The 22112-nt window shown below is 41.1% G+C and overlaps 1 protein-coding gene across 1 annotated transcript; it reads right to left on the reverse strand.

Annotated features, from left to right (window-relative positions):
- Positions 1–911: 911 nt before the first annotated feature.
- LOC126091890 (odorant receptor 2a-like) lies at positions 912–21447 on the reverse strand. The gene is made up of 3 exons (XM_049907185.1): positions 21365–21447; positions 4550–4705; positions 912–981 (listed from the first exon to the last, which is right to left on the reverse strand). Exons 1-3 carry the CDS (start codon positions 21437–21439, stop codon positions 928–930), a joined length of 285 nt encoding a protein of 94 aa, XP_049763142.1. The 5' UTR covers positions 21440–21447; the 3' UTR covers positions 912–927.
- Between the last annotated feature and the right edge of the window lie 665 nt (positions 21448–22112).

Consider the following 22112-nt stretch of genomic DNA (forward strand, 5'->3'; position numbering starts at 1 on the left):
CGTTGGACAAAGTATTTTTGACGAAGTTTTCCATAGTGTATTGGAGTTTGAAATACAGTGGTCCTGGTTGCTAAGAGTACTAATATTTCACAAATGCAAATATAAATTGTTACTGTCATAACCATTAAGATAATTCGTTTCGAAATATGGATAGTAAAAAGAAGTAATGACTTGAAATGTCTGCAAATAATTTATTGGACATGAGCGCAAGACCATAGCTGGTAGTAGCTGCAAGATACTGAGGTAGTGGTACCCATACACTGCCGGAGAGCAAAAGCTACTGTTTTTGCAGTGTATGAACCAGATGTACCTCAAGGCTGATTTAGGGGTGTTTAGTAAGACAGCACGAACATTATATCGATGAGACTCTTTATTTACTATGATTCAGTTTTAGTACCACATTTCACAAGCCTTCCACAAGTTGACAGACAGCTGTGGAAACCGCGTTGAGTTAGCACAGCAATTTTCATACCAGATATTGTCTTGAAGTTAATATAATAGCTGAGTGGTATGGTGGAACAGTAATTTCTTGTAAATTTCATCTAAGTGCACGTTTATCTCTGTGCGCTATATAAATGTCTTGGCCACTAACTGGTACCACTTTTAGTTGGGTGTACTGTTCTACATGATATTAGACTGTATCATATATACTGTTAAGTACATAAACAACACAAATAGCAAGTTTCAGTGTTGTACAAAAACATCTGTAATTAACCAAATTTCAGTTCAAAGAGCAAGAACTGCTCTGTTTAAAGGCTGTGCTTTAAAACCGTAATGAAACTATTTCTGAGTAATTATGTGATGGCGTTATTGATTGTAGGTCCTTATATTTCTGCTACATTGAACTCCGTGCACGTTTCAGCTTCGGCATTCACTTTCTTGAAGCAATACGTAGCAAAGTTGTTACTACTGTTTTTCACATGCCTGCTATTTCTGCACCCCGTGTAACATGTTGAATAATGAATATGATCCATTCAGCAGCTGCAAAAATAAATATTAGATCAGTACTTTGGTCAAAATTAGCCCTAAGGGTGACACAATGAAAGAAAACAGAATAGACTGAAGCAGAAAGAGATTTAATCAAAAAAAAAAAAAAAAAGAAAAGTAAGTTGTTCCTTGCAACGTTCCCGTTCGCAGAAAATGGTACAAGGCAAAGACAAAAGTAAGTTTTACTAGCTTTTTGTAGGTAAATAAGTAACGGAAAGTGAAGTTTTGACATGATGAAGAAGTGTACCAAGTAAGTTGCTATGTGCACTTCTGTTCGGGGAAGTGGAGCGCGAAACACTCAGATTTTTAGTATTTCAGGACAAGAAAGACTGACGAAATGTTGCAGTGTGAAAGTGGCTCCATAAATTGGCTTTTTATGTCATATTACGACGATAAGTTTATAAGCCACTCTATTCCTCTGAAGCTGATGTGACTTCAAGCTTTGCTTGTCGCGATACGCAGCTATGGCTCTCTTACGGTGGAAAGCTGGACTAGGGTGCTTTATTTGATGACAAGACGACGGCGTTCTTCACTGGATACTCCGCACGATATGACTTTGCCCCAAACTCTGAATCATCTGGAAGGGACCAGCTGACTGAGCTTGTTCGCTGTAACCTCATTAACACGATCTGACGTGACTTCTTTCTTCCGCAGTTTGCGGACAATGATGTATTTGTGTCTTCACTGTCTAGTTGCAAAAAGTACTGTACAACCTGTTGAATTAACTTCACCAGACATGCCGACAAACACACTGGAAGACCTCACTTGGTGACAAACTGACAACTGAACACATGTTGGTGAAATTGTGTGAAATAATTATCCAGCTCATATAACATTTATCTAAGAAAGCTAGATATACTTTCTGAAACTTCGCGTTATATAATTTACCAGCGATAAAATGCTCGTATCGGAGCACAAAAAAAGCTAATGTGTTCCTCTTCTAAAGACTCTGACAGGAAAGTGAGAAATCGGCCGCCTCAGTCCTCATTACTCATTCTTCACCAAAAATTATTGAAAAGCAAACATATTCGTACTTTCTTAACACAGAACATTATAAATTCTCTTACCCAGTCTCTCTTTGTATTTAAGCCTTCATAGTCACCATTTCCCTTTCACTGCCACAGTCTATACGTGTCTCTCTCCCATTGTATCCCTTTTCTAGCATCACAGTATAGCCCACTGCCACTGCCTTCTCTTTCAAACTGTCTCCTTTTGTCTTTCTTTTTCCCTGTCACTTTCTCCGACTAACAGTATCTCCTCTCTCTTTGGCTCCCACTGCTGTTGTCTTCATCCCTCTCTCTTTCCCTTTCACTGCCACTTTCTCTCTCCCACCATCACTCTCTCCTCTCTCTTTCTGTCCTACGGGCACTATCTCCCTTTCTTCCTGCACAACTGTATCTCTGCTACTCTCTTTCAGCACAAAAGAGGAGCATATTTCTGCTGGTTCCCTTTTTTCCCCTGCTACAATAGAATGTGCCGTTATATAAAAGGACTTCTCTAGGCAAGTAAAGTTTTATTATATTCTTCGACACATATAAACAACAAATAACTGTGCATAATATAAGTTAAGCACAAAATCGATTGCTCTTCATTTTTCCTTGATACTTTGCTCATCGACCACAATTCACAAAAACGCCTGGCTTCTGATCTGAATCTCAAAGGAATTATTAGATATATTTTACTGAACTGGCATTCTTTTCAGTTTCAGTTTATTTTTGGTATTCGTCTTAAGTTCTTTTGATGCATGTTAAGACACTTTTTACCCCATAATGTGTCACTGCAGAACCACCTTGGGCATAACCGTATAGGCGCAAATTTCCCATTACACAGAGACAGCGAGTCATAAAGTTTCATTGGTGAAAACATTCTGATTAAAAACATTGTTTGACGACTTCAGAATCCTTACGATGACCACAGAACTCTTACCGCATGTTCACTACGTCAGTTAAAACTACATTTACGTCACAGGCCGAATAAAAAAAATAGCTCCGAGCACTATGGGACTTAACATCTATGGTCATCAGTCCCCTAGAATTTAGAACTACTTAAACCTAACTAACCTAAGGACATCACACAACACCCAGTCATCACGAGGCAGAGAAAATCCCTGACCCCGCCGGCACAGGCCGGATACTACGTAAATATTTAGGTGCAGCAGTGACAGCAGGTTTGAACCTCGGGATCTCTGTAACGGATAACGAAATCGAAAAAAGTTTTGAAGTTCTCCAAGAATATTACTTTGAGAATATGGGATAAAAATTTCCACGATCTACCGTGAATAGAAATTATGGATGTGGCCTTCCCCACAATTGGTACTTTTCGTATCCCAAGTCAAGGTTTTTCAGGATTTCCTCAGGAATCGCTCATAAACACATGGTACTTTTACAAGCTGCCTAGGTTCCACCCTAGTATGCGTTGGTGGTCTAGGTGAAGCGTCTTTGATTAATAATCAAAACGTCCTCGGTTTTGGGATCGAACCCTGCCACCGCTTAAACTTTGAATAAAAATCGTGACCAATTGAGGCTGAAGACTTCCGGTGTAAGAAGTCACTCTCATTCTGCCAACGCCCTTGTCAAAGAGGGATGAGGAGCGGACAGAGATTCAGGGCACTCTCTTGTCTTAGGGGTGGGAAACTGCCCCTAAAGGCGGTTGATAATGGAAGCAAGATCAAAAAAGGAAATCAAGACACGTTAATAGGATTTGTTGACGTGGAAGAAGCGGTCAACAGTGTCAAATGGCGCAAGCTCTGGCAAAAAAGGCATTCCTGGCCAAGAGAAGTCTACTAGTATCACATATAAGCCTTAATGTGAGCAAGAAATTTCCGTGAATGTGCGTTTGGAGCACAGTGTTTTATGGTAGTGAAACATGGACAGCGAGAAAACCGGGACAGAAGAGCATCGAAGTATTTGAGATGTGGTGCTACAGAAGAATGTTGAAAATTCGGTGGACTGATAAGATAAGGAATGAGGTTCTCCGCAGAATCGGCGCGGACATGAATATACTGAAAACAGTGACAAGTAGAAGAGACAGGATGGTACCACATCTGTTAAGACATCAGGGAATAACGTCAATGGCACTAGAGGGAGCTGTAAAGGGCAAAAACTGTAAAGTGAGACAGAAATTGGAATATATCCAGAACGTATTTGAGGACGTAGGTTGCAAGTGCTACTCTGAGACGAAGAGACTGACGCAGGAGAGGAAGTCGTGGCGAACCGCATCGGACCAGTCAGAAGACCGATGACGGAAAACAAAAAAAATTCATCCTACCCCACACCTAATGCAAAGTAACCAATCTATCCGTTAAGTTTCCCTGGGCTGGAGGAAGAGTGGAATATTTAAAGTTTGAGCCTGTGACGTATAATGGCTTCCGTAAGCCTGCTCTTCAGATATATATACAAATATTCTCTATCCAAAACACTTGATACTTTTCTGTGCGATAGACAGAACCCGAGATATGAGCCCCGAAAAGAGCAATGTTTTAGGAAGATATTGGTATCGTGGGGTACGGTGCACGGATCGATAATAATGCGCGTTCTGTAGTAAGTACTAAACATTTACGTACCCTCAGAAATGTATGCCTCGAGAGGATGACCCGTTTCCCGACTTTGACGTTGAGCGGCTGTGACGCCTGGAGCATGAAGATGGTGAGTGAACGCCGGAACCGAGGGCCCATGTTGATCCAGTCGCAGTTGAAAGCCGAGTCCACCAGGCGCTCACTCTGCAACAATCGATCGATCGCTGCAGACAACAGCACGAGAAATAAGGAAGCCAAATTTAACACTGCTTTTCTGCACCCTGGGTTCCATAATGCTGAACAGCTGGTAATGACGAACAGTAGGGCGAAGGGGGGCAGGGAATCGTCAGCAGATATCAGTGAGTAAGAAAATGGGACACTAAAGTATTGACGGGGATGATGACGTGAATTTGGAGTTCCCTGAGGCTATAGGTAATGCGATAGTACATGGGCTACCACAGTATGCAATTCAGTTGAAGAGAAATAATAACCACAGAAGTTGGACAGAGAAAATACCTGCAAAGGCGGTAATTGGGAAGAAACCTTGGGTAACAGAAGAAATAATTTAAGTAAACGACAAAATACGGAAGAACAAATATGTTCAAGAAAAGAAGGGAACAGCGTCACATGCTTATCTTGTTGTTGAAGCTCCCTTTTCTTCATGTTTGCTTTCTAATATATAATTATGAAAACACCGTTCTGTCTTCGCCAAACACAAATTCTTCATGTTTAACACCCAAACACGTTTTTCGCCATCGTTAGTGAGTTCATTTATTTTCTATCAAATAACAGGTAAAAATAGTTTGTACAATAACGTATACAGTTTTGAGATTATTAACATATGCACTATAAGGAAATTTTGGGTATTGATGAAAAATTTGCACAAACTATCGGAAACCTGATAGAATACTGTTTCCTTTTTACAAAAATTTACAGAAACAGCTTGAAAATCTATATAGTAGCCCATAATCTCATGAATATAGGTAATCCACTATTTAAATAATTTCTTGAACACCTAACAGGTTTTACAACTGCTAAGCAGGATTTTTCAAGGCAGTGTGCAGACATTTTTCTTTTCCGTCAGCAAGGAGCTGCTACTTTTAGAAGAAGGATTTGGAAAGTATAAAGGTGGGTTAAAAATAATCATTATTTTAAAGAAATGTATCTACTAGCTTAACATCCATCTAGAGCCAAAGTACTAGCAGTTCACAAATATTACTTGCAAAATTAAACAGTACTTTAACATCAAAATATGATTGAATCAAACCAAATTACTTCAAAAGAAATGTATTTGACACGCAATTTTCATTAACTCATTAATAAAGGAAAATATTTTTTACGCTCTAGACAAAGTAATAAAAACTTAAAAATTTATCATGTTGGCGAACAACTCTCACTAGTGATAATAATATGTAATAAATCCTGGCTTACGTGAAATCCACTTGGTCTTCTTCCCCTGTATCAGAATCGCTCTGGCTCATTCTCTCCATAGTCACCCACATAGCCTTCTGTCATAGCATCATCAGCAGCAAGGAGCGTTTTGTAGAATGGCAACTTTTCTTTTGCATCCCGGTTTGCACCAAAGAACAGGCATAAAAGTCGCCTAATGTATTTCAGTTCTGTCGTCTTCACATGAATCTCTTTTTCAATACCTTCAATGCAACTGTTCTGTCTGAAGTTATTTCCCCTTTCTGCACGGCTTTTAGTTTCACTTATGTCAGTGTTGTAAAATGGATCACCTTGAACTAAAGTCACCTTCTTGGTCTTGCTGTGCGTAATTGTATTTTTTTTTTTTTTTTTACGTCTGGAATTTGAAATCCCGCTGGTTTGGCTGCTTTAAAATAGCATCAAAGTAGGACTTCGAGTTCTTGACTGCTCAGCTTTGTCGCAGGTGGATTACCGTATCATGCCTTTCTACTATATTTGTGTACTCTTCTGGGCTCTCAGTCACATCCATGTGCCTGAAGTCTCTTTCCAATTTTCCTAAAATCCTATCTGGTAACCACAGCGAAGAACCGTATCCCCAGCAGTTTTAACATTTTGAGGAGCTTCATAAAGTAGCCAGTGAGACAACATTCCCAACAGTCCTTTATTCTTAGTCAGCTGGCCACAGCCACAGAAAATGGGCGTGCTTTTGAAAAATCGTCTCAAGCAGAGTTGAATAGTCTGTGCTGCAGCGGTGAAACAATTTGATTTACCCCTTGTGATATTCATTTTCGGTCCACGTATAGCGGAAATAACTGAGAGAATGTTTTTTATTCTGTGGTGATAATGATGAATGATAATGATGAATCATGGCATGTGGTGAAGTTGCACAGATACAGCTGTCGGGAGTAGTAAACTGTCCGATATGGAATCTTCGGCAGTATCAAGTTTTTATGACAGTCGTAGCTAGTGTTAGAGCATTTCCTGTAAACGAATCTTATCGTGGAATGCATTTGCTCATTTATTATGTGGTTTTAACTGGAATTTCAGAGCATCTTTCTTCTCTTGCCATCTGCCTTGATAAATTTTGTTCTGAATACAGCTAAATAATAATAAATGTCGTGTAACTAGGGCCTCCCGTGGGGTAGACCGTTCGCCGGGTGCAAGTCTTTCGATTTGACGCCACTTCGGCGACTTGCGCGTCGATGGGGATGAAATGAGGATGATTAGGACAACACAACATCCAGTCCGGAAGCGAAACCAGGTCCTTAGGATTGAAATTCAGTCTCGCTGACCACTCAGCTAACAGGGGCTGACTGATTGTAGCTGCAAGCAGACCATTTGTCTGAGTATGGATCATCAGAAACGACACTGGAGTTTTCTCTAAATATCCTTCGAAAAGATTCAACTCTACATGAAGATCATCACTTTGTTTTTCTACATACGTTGCCCACATCCTTTCTGTATGCAGTTCGCTAGGAAGATATTGTCGTTTGGGTTCCTTCCACGACAATACTGGTTTTTTACTGGTTTGAAACTTTTAATAAAAGCCTCCACTGCTTATTTTTTTGGTTTATAAATTTCAGGTTCACAGTTACCTTCTCGTCTTTAAGACGTTGTAGTACCACTCTCCATAAATCTCTGACATATTCGGTACACACGAACACGTATCTCTTGCGGAATACATAAAAGCGCAACTCGGCACACTCGTAGATTTTCAACAACGCCACTTCTTTGGGAATATTAAAACAGATGCCTAAATTTCTTCTACTAGCAAAACACGATGCAGCAGACTTCTTTTTGGGAGCAGAAAGTTGAACATGCTGAATCATGAAGTTTTTTTTTTTTTTCGACTGCACGCCTGGTTTTTCATATTACATTTGATACATTTTGCGCAGATCTTGCATCGACAACTCAAGCCAATTAAAGGTTCCTGCCATATGTTTACAAACTTGGTTTCTTAAATAGTCGCTTAGCTACAAGACTGGAACAAAGGAAAAATCTTGTTAACGGATTTTAAAAATGCCAATCAAATCAAAGCGTAAACAACTAGTATGCAATAACGAATCGCTAAATACTTCCGTTAAACATATGAAAATAAATCATACCTATCTCTCTTAGCGACATTCCTTTTAACATTTCAGGAAATTTCTTTCTTTTTCTAGATATAGGCTCCTTTTCAATTACAAGTTCAGTTCTTCACTATGACTTGCATCATAGTTTTCTTCTTGTAACGTTGCTTCCATCAACTCGCTTTCCATTCTACCACTCAAAATATCGCAAGCAGATAAAATAAGATAAACAGCACTATCAACAGAAGAGCAGAAGATCTGCATTGTCTACTGCGTCTAATGGCGTCCTCGTGAGAAGCTTTTTCCTTCACAAAGTAAAACATTTGGTAAACTTAGGCCCAGTGCGAGGTATAAAACACAGTTTACATACTCTGCAGAGGCAAGAACATGCAGAATCAACAAAAAGTAGGACACTCAATTTAAATATAAGTATACCGGCTTCCCTCTCCCTTCTCCCCACCTCCCCTCCCCCCCCCCCCACAACCTTCACCCTCTCCACCCTTCCTCCTCCCTCCACCCCACTTCCACCATTCATCAGTTTACAAACATCATTCATAACCAACATACCGCACAACATTTTCGAAAGCTATTATTGCAACCTAACAAACTACAGTTAAAAAATAAAATACTAAATCAGCGGTGACTGCAGAATATAAGATAATGACAGCACTATATTATTAACAAAGCGGGAAGAAGTAATAGTTTTCATTTTAGGCTTCACATTTTGGTAAATCTACGTAACGTATTATTGAAAAATCCTGATTGATGCAGATGACGAACTGGAGCACAATATCAACTGTACAGCAAATGCTAGGCGGCGATGCAAACATCAGTACGTAATACTTAGGTATATATTTCTTCCAATTAATAATGTTATAAATATGGATAACATAATTCCAAAACTGAACATATTATTATCATTCAAAAAAATTGTACGTGTTATTTGACAGAAACTAAATAAACCTACTAACGATGTAGAAACTCCGCCGAAACATATTTCAGTATTAAGCTAGAAGAATTTGTTTTTTCTCATGGTAGTAGTGTATTTGCATAGTTATAGAGTCTGAAATTAAACCAGTAGAACGTGCAGGCAAGCTAAAGCGAAATGGCTGCTGCAAAATTTGAAGACTTCGAAAAAGGTGGGGTAGATTCAGTGTAGGTCAACAGAAAAGTTAAGATATTTTTCGGTAAAATTAAAAGCGAAGGCGTCAACATTAAGAGTGAAAGAAGAGGAACTCTGCCGTTAAACGTAGGGGAGAGAGCTTATAGATGAAAAGAGTATATTGACCCTTCTACGAGGGGGATGTAATGTATGCCCACGTGATAGAAGCAGAAATGGATGTCTATTGGAAAGACGCAAAGTATCGAGTATTTGAGTCAGAGTTTTGAAGAACTTTGGGAGATCAGTAAACGGAAAGGTAAATGAGATGAATAACATTCCCTCTGAATTTCTGAAATAATTGGGGGAAGAGACAACAATTATTGAAGTTCGCGTGTAGAATCAAATAGACTAAAGACATACCATCAGACTTTCGGAAAACTATCATCCCTACAATTCCGAAAACGGAAAATGACGATAAATGAGAGATTTATCGTATAATCTGCTTAAAGGCTTATGAATCCAAGTTGCTGACAAGAATAGTTTACAGAAGAAGGAAACAAAAAGCTGATGATCTGTTAGCAGACGCTCAGTTTGGCTTTATGAAAGGACACACGCCAGAGGTGCTATTCTGGCGACGCGCTTGATATTGGAGGTAACACTTAAGAAAAACGAAAACAACTTCGTGGGATTAGTCAACATAGGAAAAGCATTCAAATTTTGTGTTGTATGTGCAGTTGGGAAACTCGGGTGATGTACAAACAAGAACCAAGAGAGAATAATAAGAATGGAAGATCAAGATAAAAATGGTCAGGCGAAAAAGGTTATAGGGCGAGATGCAGTTGTGGAGAACTAATTAAAATTCAGGATGAAAGGATATCAACGATAAGATGTGGTTATGAAAATGCTATTCTAGTGGAAGTGATGAATTGCGGAACCTTCTGAATGGAATGAGCAGTTTAATGGGTTTTTCATATATTCATCACTGATTCTGCAAAGACCCTTCTTTTTTGTTTTATTATGCCACACATTTTTCTACATCCTTACATAACAACAGATCTGAAACATTTCTATTCTCCTCTTTGATTTTTTTCCTGCAACCTGATTCTTTTCAGTTGCGCTGCATCCCTGCCATATTCCTATTTCATTTCGAAAACTTTTGACTTGGTCTTCGATTCTCGAAATTGCCTCTTGGTTCTTGCACATATTGCGCACGTTTTCCTACGGTGTATACTTGTGTTTCTCTGTATTTCATCTTGCATCATTTAAAATTGCCTAATGCCTCTTCTACGTTTAGAAATCTTATAAGAGTGACCTGATTTTGCTTCCTATATGAAAAGTGATGTCACAGCTGCTTCTCCAGCGTCTTTAATTTTCCTAAATTCAAATTAATCGACATTCAACAGATCCTAGGTTTATTTGTTCATTCTTTTTTATATGATTCATGTCAGCAGCTTGGATACATGAGGAGTCAAATCAAGCTGTCTGAATGAAAGTTTTGACATTGAGCAGCTGGTATTCGGTGTTTTATAGTATTCCTCAGGAAGTCTGGTGGTATGTATTCTGTCTCATTGATTCTACACATTAATTTCAAAAATAAATTGGTTAGCACTGCCTTCAGTGGTTTTAAAGACTTCGAAGGAATGTTATGTATCTCTTCTGCTTTGTTTAATCGCAAAGAATCTAAAGCTCTGCCAAACTTATTCGAAAATGATCCCTTGTGTCTTTCGAACCGACTCCTATTTTTCTTCTATTGCATCAAGAGACTGCTTGCAGAGACCCTCTACCTCCTGCTTCCGGGTGTCACTCTCTCTCTCTCTCTCTCTCTCGCTTTCTCTCTCTCTCGCTTTCTCTCTCTCTCTCTCTCGCTTTCTCTCTCTCTCTCTCTCTCTCTCTCTCGCTTTCTCTCTCTCTCTCTCTCTCTCTCTCTCTCTCTCTCTCGCTTTCCCTCTCTCTCTCTCTCTCTCTCTCTCTCTCTCTCTCTCTCTCTCTTTCGTGTTCATCAGTGGAATTCGAGACTACTGTTTTTAATTTTACTGAAAGCTATTTTGACTTTTCTACATTCTGAATCAGACCCTCCATCCTTTTTCATCTTTTTCCTCTGCTTTACTGCAAGGACTGGGATTATTGTCTATTCCATCCACACAAAAACCATTTTTTGCTTGATCACCCTGTATCTCTGTATCTTTCTTTCCTTTAGACCTATAGACTTTTACATGTCTGACTATTCTTTCTGCCCCCTCCCCCCCCCCCAATCTGATAATATGCTTCTCCCATTTTGTTATTCCGTTTGCTACTCTTTCATTCATGTAAAATATGCTTAATTTGTTTCTTATACCAGAATTATTTATTTGAGCTCTCAGAGTACATTCTTTTAATTTTCTTAAAAAAAATCATTTCTGCTGAATGTATCCCTCTTCGGCGTTTCTTAGCTACTGTCCAGGTCGCACTTCCATATGTGAGTATAGTATGTTTACTATGTAAAATTTTGTCTTTGTGTCTTTCCCGGTTTTAGAGCAATTGTAAACCATCCTCTGTCTCTTGTAAAATTATTTCCTCATTAGCCAAGAGTATAGTGATTAAATGTGTGTTCCTCGGAGTTATTCCTTGCTTAGCTTCTTGTTTCCATTGACTAACATTGTCGTCAGTGCGTATACGAGGGTGGTTCCGTAAGTAATGTAAGTATTGCCTCCTACTTTTTGTCGTGACTTTGGACGTCCGTTTTTCTCTGAGTAGGATCATCACCAGAGATGAGACGTGGTGTCACCACTACGAGCTGGAATCTAAAAGACTGTCCATGTAATAGCAACACGCAAACTCTCTGTCCAAGAAGAAAGACACAACCGTCCGGCAGGTAAAGTGATGTGCACAGTCTTCTGGGATAGCCAGGGTGTGGTTGCTTTGGATGTCCTGAGACCTGGAGGAGCGGTAAATTCTGAACGCTACAAGACGACACTGGCTAATCGGAAAGCCTGAATTTCCAGGGTGAGGGCAGAGAAGAAGACCAACTTTTATCTGGAACAAGATAACGCCAGGCCCCACACCAGTTTTGCGACCACGTAACTCATTGAAAAATTTGCCTGGACTGTCTTAAAACGTCCACAGCACAGTCCCGAATTAGCGCCTTCAGACTTCCATCTCTTTGGGCCTATGAAAGATGGACTATGCAGCGAACATTTTCAAGACTCGGGTGCTGTTGTTAAAGCTGTAAGGAAGTGGTTAGCGTCAGCTGGTTCCGACTTTTACAAGCGTGGCATGCATGCTCTGATTCATCATTGGCAAAAGTGCATAACGAATGGTAATGACTGTGGAAAAATGACAGTCAGTGGCTGAAATATTGTTCCATTTAGCTGTGCTATTATAATTTAAGTATCTCCTGCAGTTTTCATGAATGAAACTAGGAGTCATTACTTTTGGAACGACCTTCGTATTAAACAAAGCGGATGAGAGATAGCACCCTTGTCGTACTCTTTGTTAACTGCTATTGGTCCTATTCTTTCTTTGCCTGTATTAAGTAAAATTTCGTTATTTACATACAAATTTTTTATCAAGCGTATTAAATGTTTTGGATAACCATGTCTTTCCATTATATTCCAGGCACATACCTGTTAACTCTGTCGAGGACTTTTTCCTAATCTACAAACGAGACTCTAGATTATGTTCTCGTCTCTTTTCAGTTATCTGCCGCAGTACTGTAATACTGCCACTGCATCGTCGATCTTTTCTAAAACCATTTTCTTCCTCCAGTAAGAGAGCATCAGCTTTTATTTTTAGTCTGTCATTAATTATTCGTGCGTATAATTAATAGCCTGTGTTCAACAGACCTATTGCACTGTAATTTTCGCAAGCTTTTCTAGCTCCTTTTTTATAGAGTGATACTACTTTCGCCAGTCTCCAAGAGCCAAATATCATCTTTTGTTTCAGTTTATTCACAGATTTCCAGCTCCCAATGCCTTTCAGCTTCCTGCACTCTTCTTATTTCATTTCTGATTGGTTAATTTTGCAACATACATTTTTTTCATTGAATATTTTTGTATTTCCTTCTTTCATCGAAAATTTTTTACTTACGAAGATTTTTTGCAGATACGTCCCCTGTTTTCACCTTCCATGATTAACTAACCTCTCTAAATGAACTACTTGTTTTCGTATTTATTGTCGCAGTATCTATCGACTTAGATAACTCTGTATGCATATCGACGTTCCTCAGTCTTCTTAAAATTCACCAGCTCTTTGTCATTTCTAAATTACGATCAGAGTCTGTACCTGCTTGTGATGTGCCTTAGTATCTAATACCTTATTTCGGAATCTCTGTCTCACCATTACGTAGTGGAGTTTGTGTTTCAGAGTCGCCAAGTCTCTTCAAAATAAATAAGTTATAATGAAGATGATATGTTGTCATATAATATACCCCCTCCTGTAAAAGATCTTGTGACCGTACAAAGAGAGACCCAGAAGACAGGAAAAGCGATGAATGTCGCCAGTCACTGACGCCCCCAGGCGTCTCTAAGAGCTCTATTGTAGTCGTGGCAAGTACCTCTGGCTTGTTGTTGGACAGCAGGAGACCGCGGGTGCACAATGGACGAGCCGGAGCACTGTCTAGGGCCTCATAAAACTTTACAGAATTGAAGGCACGGAATTCAGCTAGAGTGCAGGTTTTCAGAGAAATGTAAGTATACTGCTCGTTCACACGGAATAGGATGGACTCTTTTTTTCATATATGTGTTTTTAGGGAGGGATAAGAAATCGTTACTTAACAGCAATGAAAGTTGTTAACAAATAATTCGGATGGTATCAGTAAGAAGCTGAGCTGTCCAATCAAATTTAGCGACGTTCAGAAGGAATAGGCCAGAGGAGTAATAGAGATCATAATATACTCCAGCTAGCGGCACATTACTTAGACATCTGTTTGAGGTACTGCTGGAAGTTCACTCAAGCCTTTTGTTGTAGGTATAATCAATAAATATCAGTCAGAGCTATCGCTGATGACGCCTGGTGCAGTTTGACCTGACTGTAACGACCACGCACACAATTGCTGCAAGCAGATGTTAGCATCTCCCACATGTTCCTTGTGGGTCATATATTACCTGAACCTATCATAACATCAATTACCATCAAGTAACAAAATGAGTTAACATATTCCAGTAAAAGTCTACTGACAATTTTTGTTGGTGTCCATTGCAATAATAATTAACACTCATAAAATAATTCTTATGATTAATAGAATGGCTATATTACCAGCAATGCGTTCTGGGCATGATGAGCCATACAGAATGAATATAGTATAGTTTTCTCTTAATTTTGATTTGTCATAGAAAGACATCATTTGACATGATTTAAACACATCAGAAGGAGATATTAAGAAATGTTGGTCCAAATGGTTCTGAGCACTATGGGACTTAACATCTGAGGTCATCAGTCACCCAGAACTTAGAACTACTTAAACCCAACTAACCTAAGGACATCACACACATTCATGCCTGAGGCAGGATTCGAACCTGCGACCGTAGAGGTCACGCTATTCCAGACTGAAGCGCCTAGAACCACTCGGCCACACCGGCTGGCTAAGAAATGTTGTAAAGGGTAAACATCACCTATATAAAAATATACATAATTTGAATCTACTCAGTGAAATTATATACTGTAAAAACAGTAAATCTCTCTCTCTATCTCTTCAAATAATGGCGATGAAGGATACGATGTACGATTGTTAAAGGAATCTTCCAAGCATTCAGCTGAATTTGTTTAAAGAAACCTCAAATCACAGGAATCCAAACTCCAGATGGCTGGACAGTGTTTCTTAGATAAGAGTCCAATGTCCCAACCACTGATGAATTGGTAGAATATCCTGTAACCTTTTTCATATTGTTCATTTGAGATCAATAACATACAGGGTGAGTCACCTAGCGTTACCGCTGGATATATTTCGTAAACCACATCAAATACTGACGAACCGATTCCACAGACCGAACGTGAGGAGAGGGGCTAGTGTAATTGTTTAATACAAACCATAAAAAAATGCACGGAAGTATGTTTTTTAACACAAACCCACGTTTTTTTTAAAATGAAACCACGTTAGTTTTGTTAGCACATCTGAACATATAAACAAAGACGTAATCAGTGCCGTTTGTTGCATTGTAAAATGTTAATTACTTCCGGAGATATTGTAACCTAAAGTTGACGCTTGAAACCTCCGACGTTCAGTTGCGTGTTGTAACAAACACGGGCCACGGTCGGCGAGCAGCATCTGCAGGGACATGTTTACGATGACGACCGTGTTTACGAGTGTGGCTGTAGTGCACTGTTGTGGTTTGGTCTAGCTGTCGCAGTGTCCGCATGTAGCGCTTGCTGCTATTGTTATTCTGCATTCGTCTCCGCACGCAGACCAACTGTAGTACACCGTATTACCAGACGTCTGTGATAGTGTACTGTTGTAGGAACTGTGACCATGGTGTATTCGAACTCTGAAAAGGCGGAGATGATACTCATCTATGGCGAGTGTCGACGAAATGCAGCTGAAGCCTGCAGGGTGTATGCAGAACGGTACCCGGACAGAGAGCATCCAACGTGCCGCACATTGCAAAACATCTACCGCCAACTATGCAACAGGTATGCTCGTAGCACGCAAACGGATCCGTAACAGGCCTGTCACAGGAGAAGCGGGTGCAGTTGGTGTGTTAGCTGCTGTTGCCATGAACCCACACATGAGTACACGGGACATTGCGAGAGCCGGTGGACTGAGTCAAAGTAGTGCCATGCGCATACTGCATCGTCACCGCTTTCACCCGTTTCGCGTGTCGCTACATCAGCAATTACATGGTGATGACTTAAATCATCGAGCGCAATTCTGTCAATGGGCATTAACAGAGAATGCGTTGCAGTTCTACCTGTTTACCGATGAAGCGGGTTTCAAAAACCACGGGGCAGTGAATCTACGGAACATGCATTACTGGTCCGTGGACAATCCTCGCTAGCTCAGACAGGTAGAGCGAAAGCGACCGTGGACTGTAAATGTATGGTGCGGAATCATTGGCGACCACCTCATTGGTCCTCACTTCATTGCAGGGGCCCAAACAGCAGCAACATACATCGCGTTTCTACAGAATGATCTGCCAAAGTTGCTGGAAAATGTCCCACTGGAAACGCGTCGACGTATGTGGTATCAGCATGATGGTGCACCTGCACATTCCGCAATTAACACTAGGCTGACCCTTGACAGGATGTTCGACGGGCGTTTCATAGGACGTGGAATACGCATAAATTGGCCAGCCCGTTCTCCTGATCTTACACCTCTGGACTTCTTCCTGTGGGGTACGTTAAAGGAGAATATGTATCGTGATGTGCCTACAACCCCAGAGGATATGAAACAACGTATTGTGGCAGCCTGCGGCGACATTACACCAGATGTACTGCGGCGTGTACGACATTCATTATGCCAGAGATTGCAGTTGTGTGGAGCAAATGATGGCCACCACATTGAACATCTATTGGCCTGACGTGTTGGGACACACTCTATTCCACTCCGTAATTGGAAACGGAAACCACGTGTGTACGTGTACCTCACCTCTCATGGTAATGTACATGTGCGTCAGTGAAAAAGACCAATGAAAAGGTGTTAGCTTGTGGACGTAATGTGCTGTTCCAGTCTCTTCTGTACCTAAGGTCCATCACCGTTCCCTTTGGATCCCTACGTAATTCGGTGCTCTCCGATACACACGATCGAACAGCGGAGGAGTGGTACTCAAGCGTCAACTTTAGGTTACAATATCTCCGGATGTAATTAACATTTTACAATGCAACAAACGGCACTGATTACGTATTTGTTTATATGTTCAGATGTGCTAACAAAACTAACGGGGTTTCATTTAAAAGAACGTAGGTTTGTGTTAAAAAACCTACTTCCGTACATTTTTTTATGGTTTGTATCAACCAATTACACTAGCCTCTCTCCTCACGTTCGGTCTGTGGAATCGATTGGTCAGTATTTGATGTGGTTTACGAAATATATCCAGCGGTAATGTTAGGTGACTCACCCTGTATACTAACCTAATGTAGAGGCTTTGTTCGTCAAACATAGTAGTGTCAAAGGCATCAGAAATGTTTTAGAAGTGCCCAGTTGTAAAAGGAAGAAGTAGTGACACCATGTAAAAAAAAAAAATTAAAAAAAATAAAGAAAGGATTTATTCTTCGAGAGCCCCTCTCTAGGGTTGCAGACGAAGAAAACCAATGGATTTGATGCTGGATGAACAGGATAATCCAATAATCTCAGTTATGGTGAGGGTGGAACAGTCTGTCTCACAGAACAAAGTTAAGATCTAAATGCATCTGTTCCTGCATCCGAAAGCATTGTGGTCAGCGTCAGGCCTCAGTATTAGTAGTGGGGCTATGTATGTTTGAGAACAGGGGCAACATAGAGAGATAACATGCACTATTAAGTAAGAGGCGACTGTACTTCATGGGCAACCACACGGTCTCCATCATCATGCAGCTGTAATGATCATCACCCTTTCACCTTTCCCTCTGATGTCACAACAGACCTACCCAAACTGTCCTAAGTATACAATGGCAGCAAATTCCAACAGTCTGCATTGTTGTCAGGTTTCTGATGAGATCATCGATGGCATAACCACACAATACTGTCAGACTTACTTCCTCCCCTCTCCCTTCTTCTGATGACACAGACCAATGGCCCTATGTGTGAGCTGGCGGGAAATTAAAAAAAAATGGCAGGAAAGTCAAAAATTCAAGATGGCAGACATCACTAGTCCTACAAACATTTCCCAGCCCTTTGACAGAATCAAAGATGGCGGACCAGATGGATTATGGCAATGCCTGCCTGGTTGCCAGATTACTTAAATTCGAGAAGACCACTGCGTTTACCCCAGCGTTTTGACATCAGCTTCCAAGATGGCGGACGTGGTGGATACTGACAACCTGTATGGTTACTAGATGACTTGATCAATTATAAAAATAATGGAAATTTGAAATGAAAGAAGCACACTTATGTTTTAGCCCAGTTCAACTATATTGGAAAAATGATGGGAAATTCAGATATATTCTATGTTTAAAACGGTGTCAGATAACCCAGCTGTGCATTCACATCTCATATGTTATTTAAACCATTTCATTTATCCTCATGGGAAGTTCAAAAATTCCAGCACTCTCACCTTCAGGTAAGACTTGTACTAATGAATGTTCAGACAGGGTGTTTTAAAACATTTTTCACCATCACACCTTATCAGAGAGGGGAGACAGTTATGATAACAAGATTTATCTGGTCTACTTATAATTTCTGTATTATCACCACATCAAGGGCAGAATGTGGCTATGGGTAAATTAGGGTTGTAGCTGTGACATTAGCACCAGAGAGTGATATGAACAAGTCTGGTTTCACAACCAACCCACTGGTAAGTCATCAGCATAAGGCAGCTTATATGCAGCCTACATGGACGCTCTACATTTGAGAATGAAACATGTTTATATTAAGTTACAAGTGGATAGCAACTACACTCCTGGAAATTGAAATAAGAACACCGTGAATTCATTGTCCCAGGAAGGGGAAACTTTATTGACACATTCCTGGGGTCAGATACATCACATGATCACACTGACAGAACCACAGGCACATAGACACAGGCAACAGAGCATGCACAATGTCGGCACTAGTACAGTGTATATACACCTTTCGCAGCAATGCAGGCTGCTATTCTCCCATGGAGACGATCGTAGAGATGCTGGATGTAGTCCTGTGGAACGGCTTGCCATGCCATTTCCACCTGGCGCCTCAGTTGGACCAGCGTTCGTGCTGAACGTGCAGACCGCGTGAGACGACGCTTCATCCAGTCCCAAACATGCTCAATGGGGGACAGATCCGGAGATCTTGCTGGCCAGGATAGTTGACTTACACCTTCTAGAGCACGTTGAGTGGCACGGGATACATGCGGACGTGCATTGTCCTGTTGGAACAGCAAGTTCCCTTGCCGGTCTAGGAATGGTAGAACGATGGGTTCGATGACGGTTTGGATGTACCGTGCACTAGTCAGTGTCCCCTCGACGATCACAAGTGGTGTACGGCCAGTGTAGGAGATCGCTCCCCACACCATGATGCCGGGTGTTGGCCCTGTGTGCCTCGGTCGTATGCAGTCCTGATTGTGGCGCTCACCTGCACGGCGCCAAACACGCATACGACCATCATTGGCACCAAGGCAGAAGCGACTCTCATCGCTGAAGACGACACGTCTCCATTCGTCCCTCCATTCACGCCTGTCGCGACACCACTGGAGGCGGGCTGCACGATGTTGGGGCGTGAGCGGAAGACGGCCTAACGGTGTGCGGGACCGTAGCCCAGCTTCATGGAGACGGTTGCGAATGGTCCTCGCCGATACCCCAGGAGCAACAGTGTCCCTAATTTGCTGGGAAGTGGCGGTGCGGTCCCCTACGGCACTGCGTAGGATCCTACGGTCTTGGCGTGCATCCGTGCGTCGCTGCGGTCCGGTCCCAGGTCGACGGGCACGTGCACCTTCCGCCGACCACTGGCGACAACATCGATGTACTGTGGAGACCTCACGCCCCACGTGTTGAGCAATTCGGCGGTACGTCCACCCGGCCTCCCGCATGCCCACTATACGCCCTCGCTCAAAGTCCGTCAACTGCACATACGGTTCACGTCCACGCTGTCGCGGCATGCTACCAGTGTTAAAGACTGCGATGGAGCTCCGTATGCCACGGCAAACTGGCTGAAACTGACGGCGGCGGTGCACAAATGCTGCGCAGCTAGCGCCATTCGACGGCCAACACCGCGGTTCCTGGTGTGTCCGCTGTGCCGTGCGTGTGATCATTGCTTGTACAGCCCTCTCGCAGTGTCCGGAGCAAGTATGGTGGGTCTGACACACCGGTGTCAATGTGTTCTTTTTTTCATTTTCAGGAGTGTATTTTTAACTCTGAAAATACACATAACGAAAAAAATGGCATGTAACAACAATAATACTCTGTAACCTTGTTGTGCAATGAGTTTAGCGGTAGCTGTGCTTCAGGATAACTAACCATATAACAATGTGGGCAAACAATATCATATTCCTTAGTGCAGCACGAGACAGTGAGTGCTGCAAGTCTGTGGTATGATACACCTCATGCTCATCCTAATTAAGAGAGATGGCAGAGACACTGCTGCTGACTGATAGAAGATCATTATTAAAATTAAAGTGACCCCATACAGATCTCAACAGTGCAGGTAACAGTGATGGTGCAGATGCTGAGGTTGAGGGTCCAGGCGTCATTAATGCTAGTGCTCATGATGGGTGATCTGCTGGTCATGGAGATGACGATAGTACTGATATCAAGGTTTTAGGTCTGGGTGTGGGTGCATGCAATGCCTGCAGCAGTTCCCATGACAGCTCAGGAGTGGGTTATGGTACAGGAGCTGGCAGTACTGCTGATGGGTAAGGCATTACTGATACCTGTGTCAGACCATAGTCCATCAACATTTCTGGAAGTGCACAACTATCCACAAGCATCATGCAAAAAATTTATATGCACACATGTAGGGAGAGACAGGGAGAGACTGATACTTAAGCAAAGTCAGATGCAATGCACATCTATGCTCCAGCTGTTTCTTATCTATGGGCATGCACTTACCATAGATAATATTGTATTTCCACCCCTGAGATACTGTGGCCAAATCTTTACCCAAGCGGCTATCAACATCAGACCAACAGCCCTTTGATGCTAGCAATGCTGTGAGTTGACTTAGGGCCAAATCATTATCATTGAGTCTGCATTGTATACTCGCCATCAGTCAACAATCTTCGGAAGAAAAACAACTGCTGGTAATTACACACATGGACACAATGCCTCGAATATGCAGTATTCAGCACAGTATATGGATATGATACCCTTGCACTGCAGAATGGGCACATACCAACAGCTATCTCACAAGAACATAGCACAAACCAACGTCTATCTCGCAACAAAAATATTCCTTCATCCTCTAGCAAATATACAATTTCTGCTTCCCCTGCAGTTATCACAGCCAATATTTGTGCATAGTAATCATTCATGTCCTGCTAATGTCCCACTTGTAATTCGTTTAATAACTTATATAACTTCAGGTTTCTACTTAAAAAAATACAATGTGAGAGAAAGCAGGATGTCTAACAAACGTATTAAAAATTATTAGTTGTACATTGCAGTCATAGCAAATTATAAACTTCACACTTTAGGACATACATATATATTGTGATGGAGAGATTGAATACACAAAGTTATACCAACCTGATCGATTATTGCTTGTCCAAACATGCAGTAGAGACCAGTTTCACAAGAATAGGCAGGAAAAGTAATTAACATCTTCAGTACTGAAGGTAAGTCAACTCCTTCCTGTAGCATCTGTAAATAGCGAACCATAAATTATTGAAAACTGTTTTTAATGGTAAGATTTTTATTTGAGTTTTGTACAAGTGGGGAAAAAGAGTTGGTTATGTAGGATTTACTGCTAATCTGTTAAACACACTATATCATATTAATGGATTCTTCCATCATTTCTTGGTAGAAGAATTTTGTATTTAATATTTAAAGAAGACAAACTGCATTTTGTTCCCTCCAGACACATACATTCTCCAACAGTTATCCATTACTGCCAGTTCGTCTTTCTTTTTTCCTATAGTCAAGTTCATTTTGTTTTCAACTGTCCAGCACCCTACCAACATCAAGTATCTCTGCTAGCCTATTACTATGGCATGATAGAATTACATTATTCTTTTCCATAATATGCTATCCATACCAATCAAAGAACATTTACTTTTGCATGTCCCCTCACAGCATCAAGTCCATACCTTTGTCAACAATAAAACCTTCCTTCAATTCTATCACAGCATTCAAACTCCCCCCCTCCCCACCACAGATCTCACATCAGATTAGTAACCCACTTCCCATGATGTGTGGTAGAATTACTACTGATCACCAAAAGAACGTCCCTGTTTGGCCACCACCTCTACACAATATTCTCACCAAGCACATCATT

Source organism: Schistocerca cancellata, chromosome 7, assembly GCF_023864275.1.
Source record: "Schistocerca cancellata isolate TAMUIC-IGC-003103 chromosome 7, iqSchCanc2.1, whole genome shotgun sequence".
Lineage (NCBI taxonomy): Eukaryota > Metazoa > Arthropoda > Insecta > Orthoptera > Acrididae > Schistocerca > Schistocerca cancellata.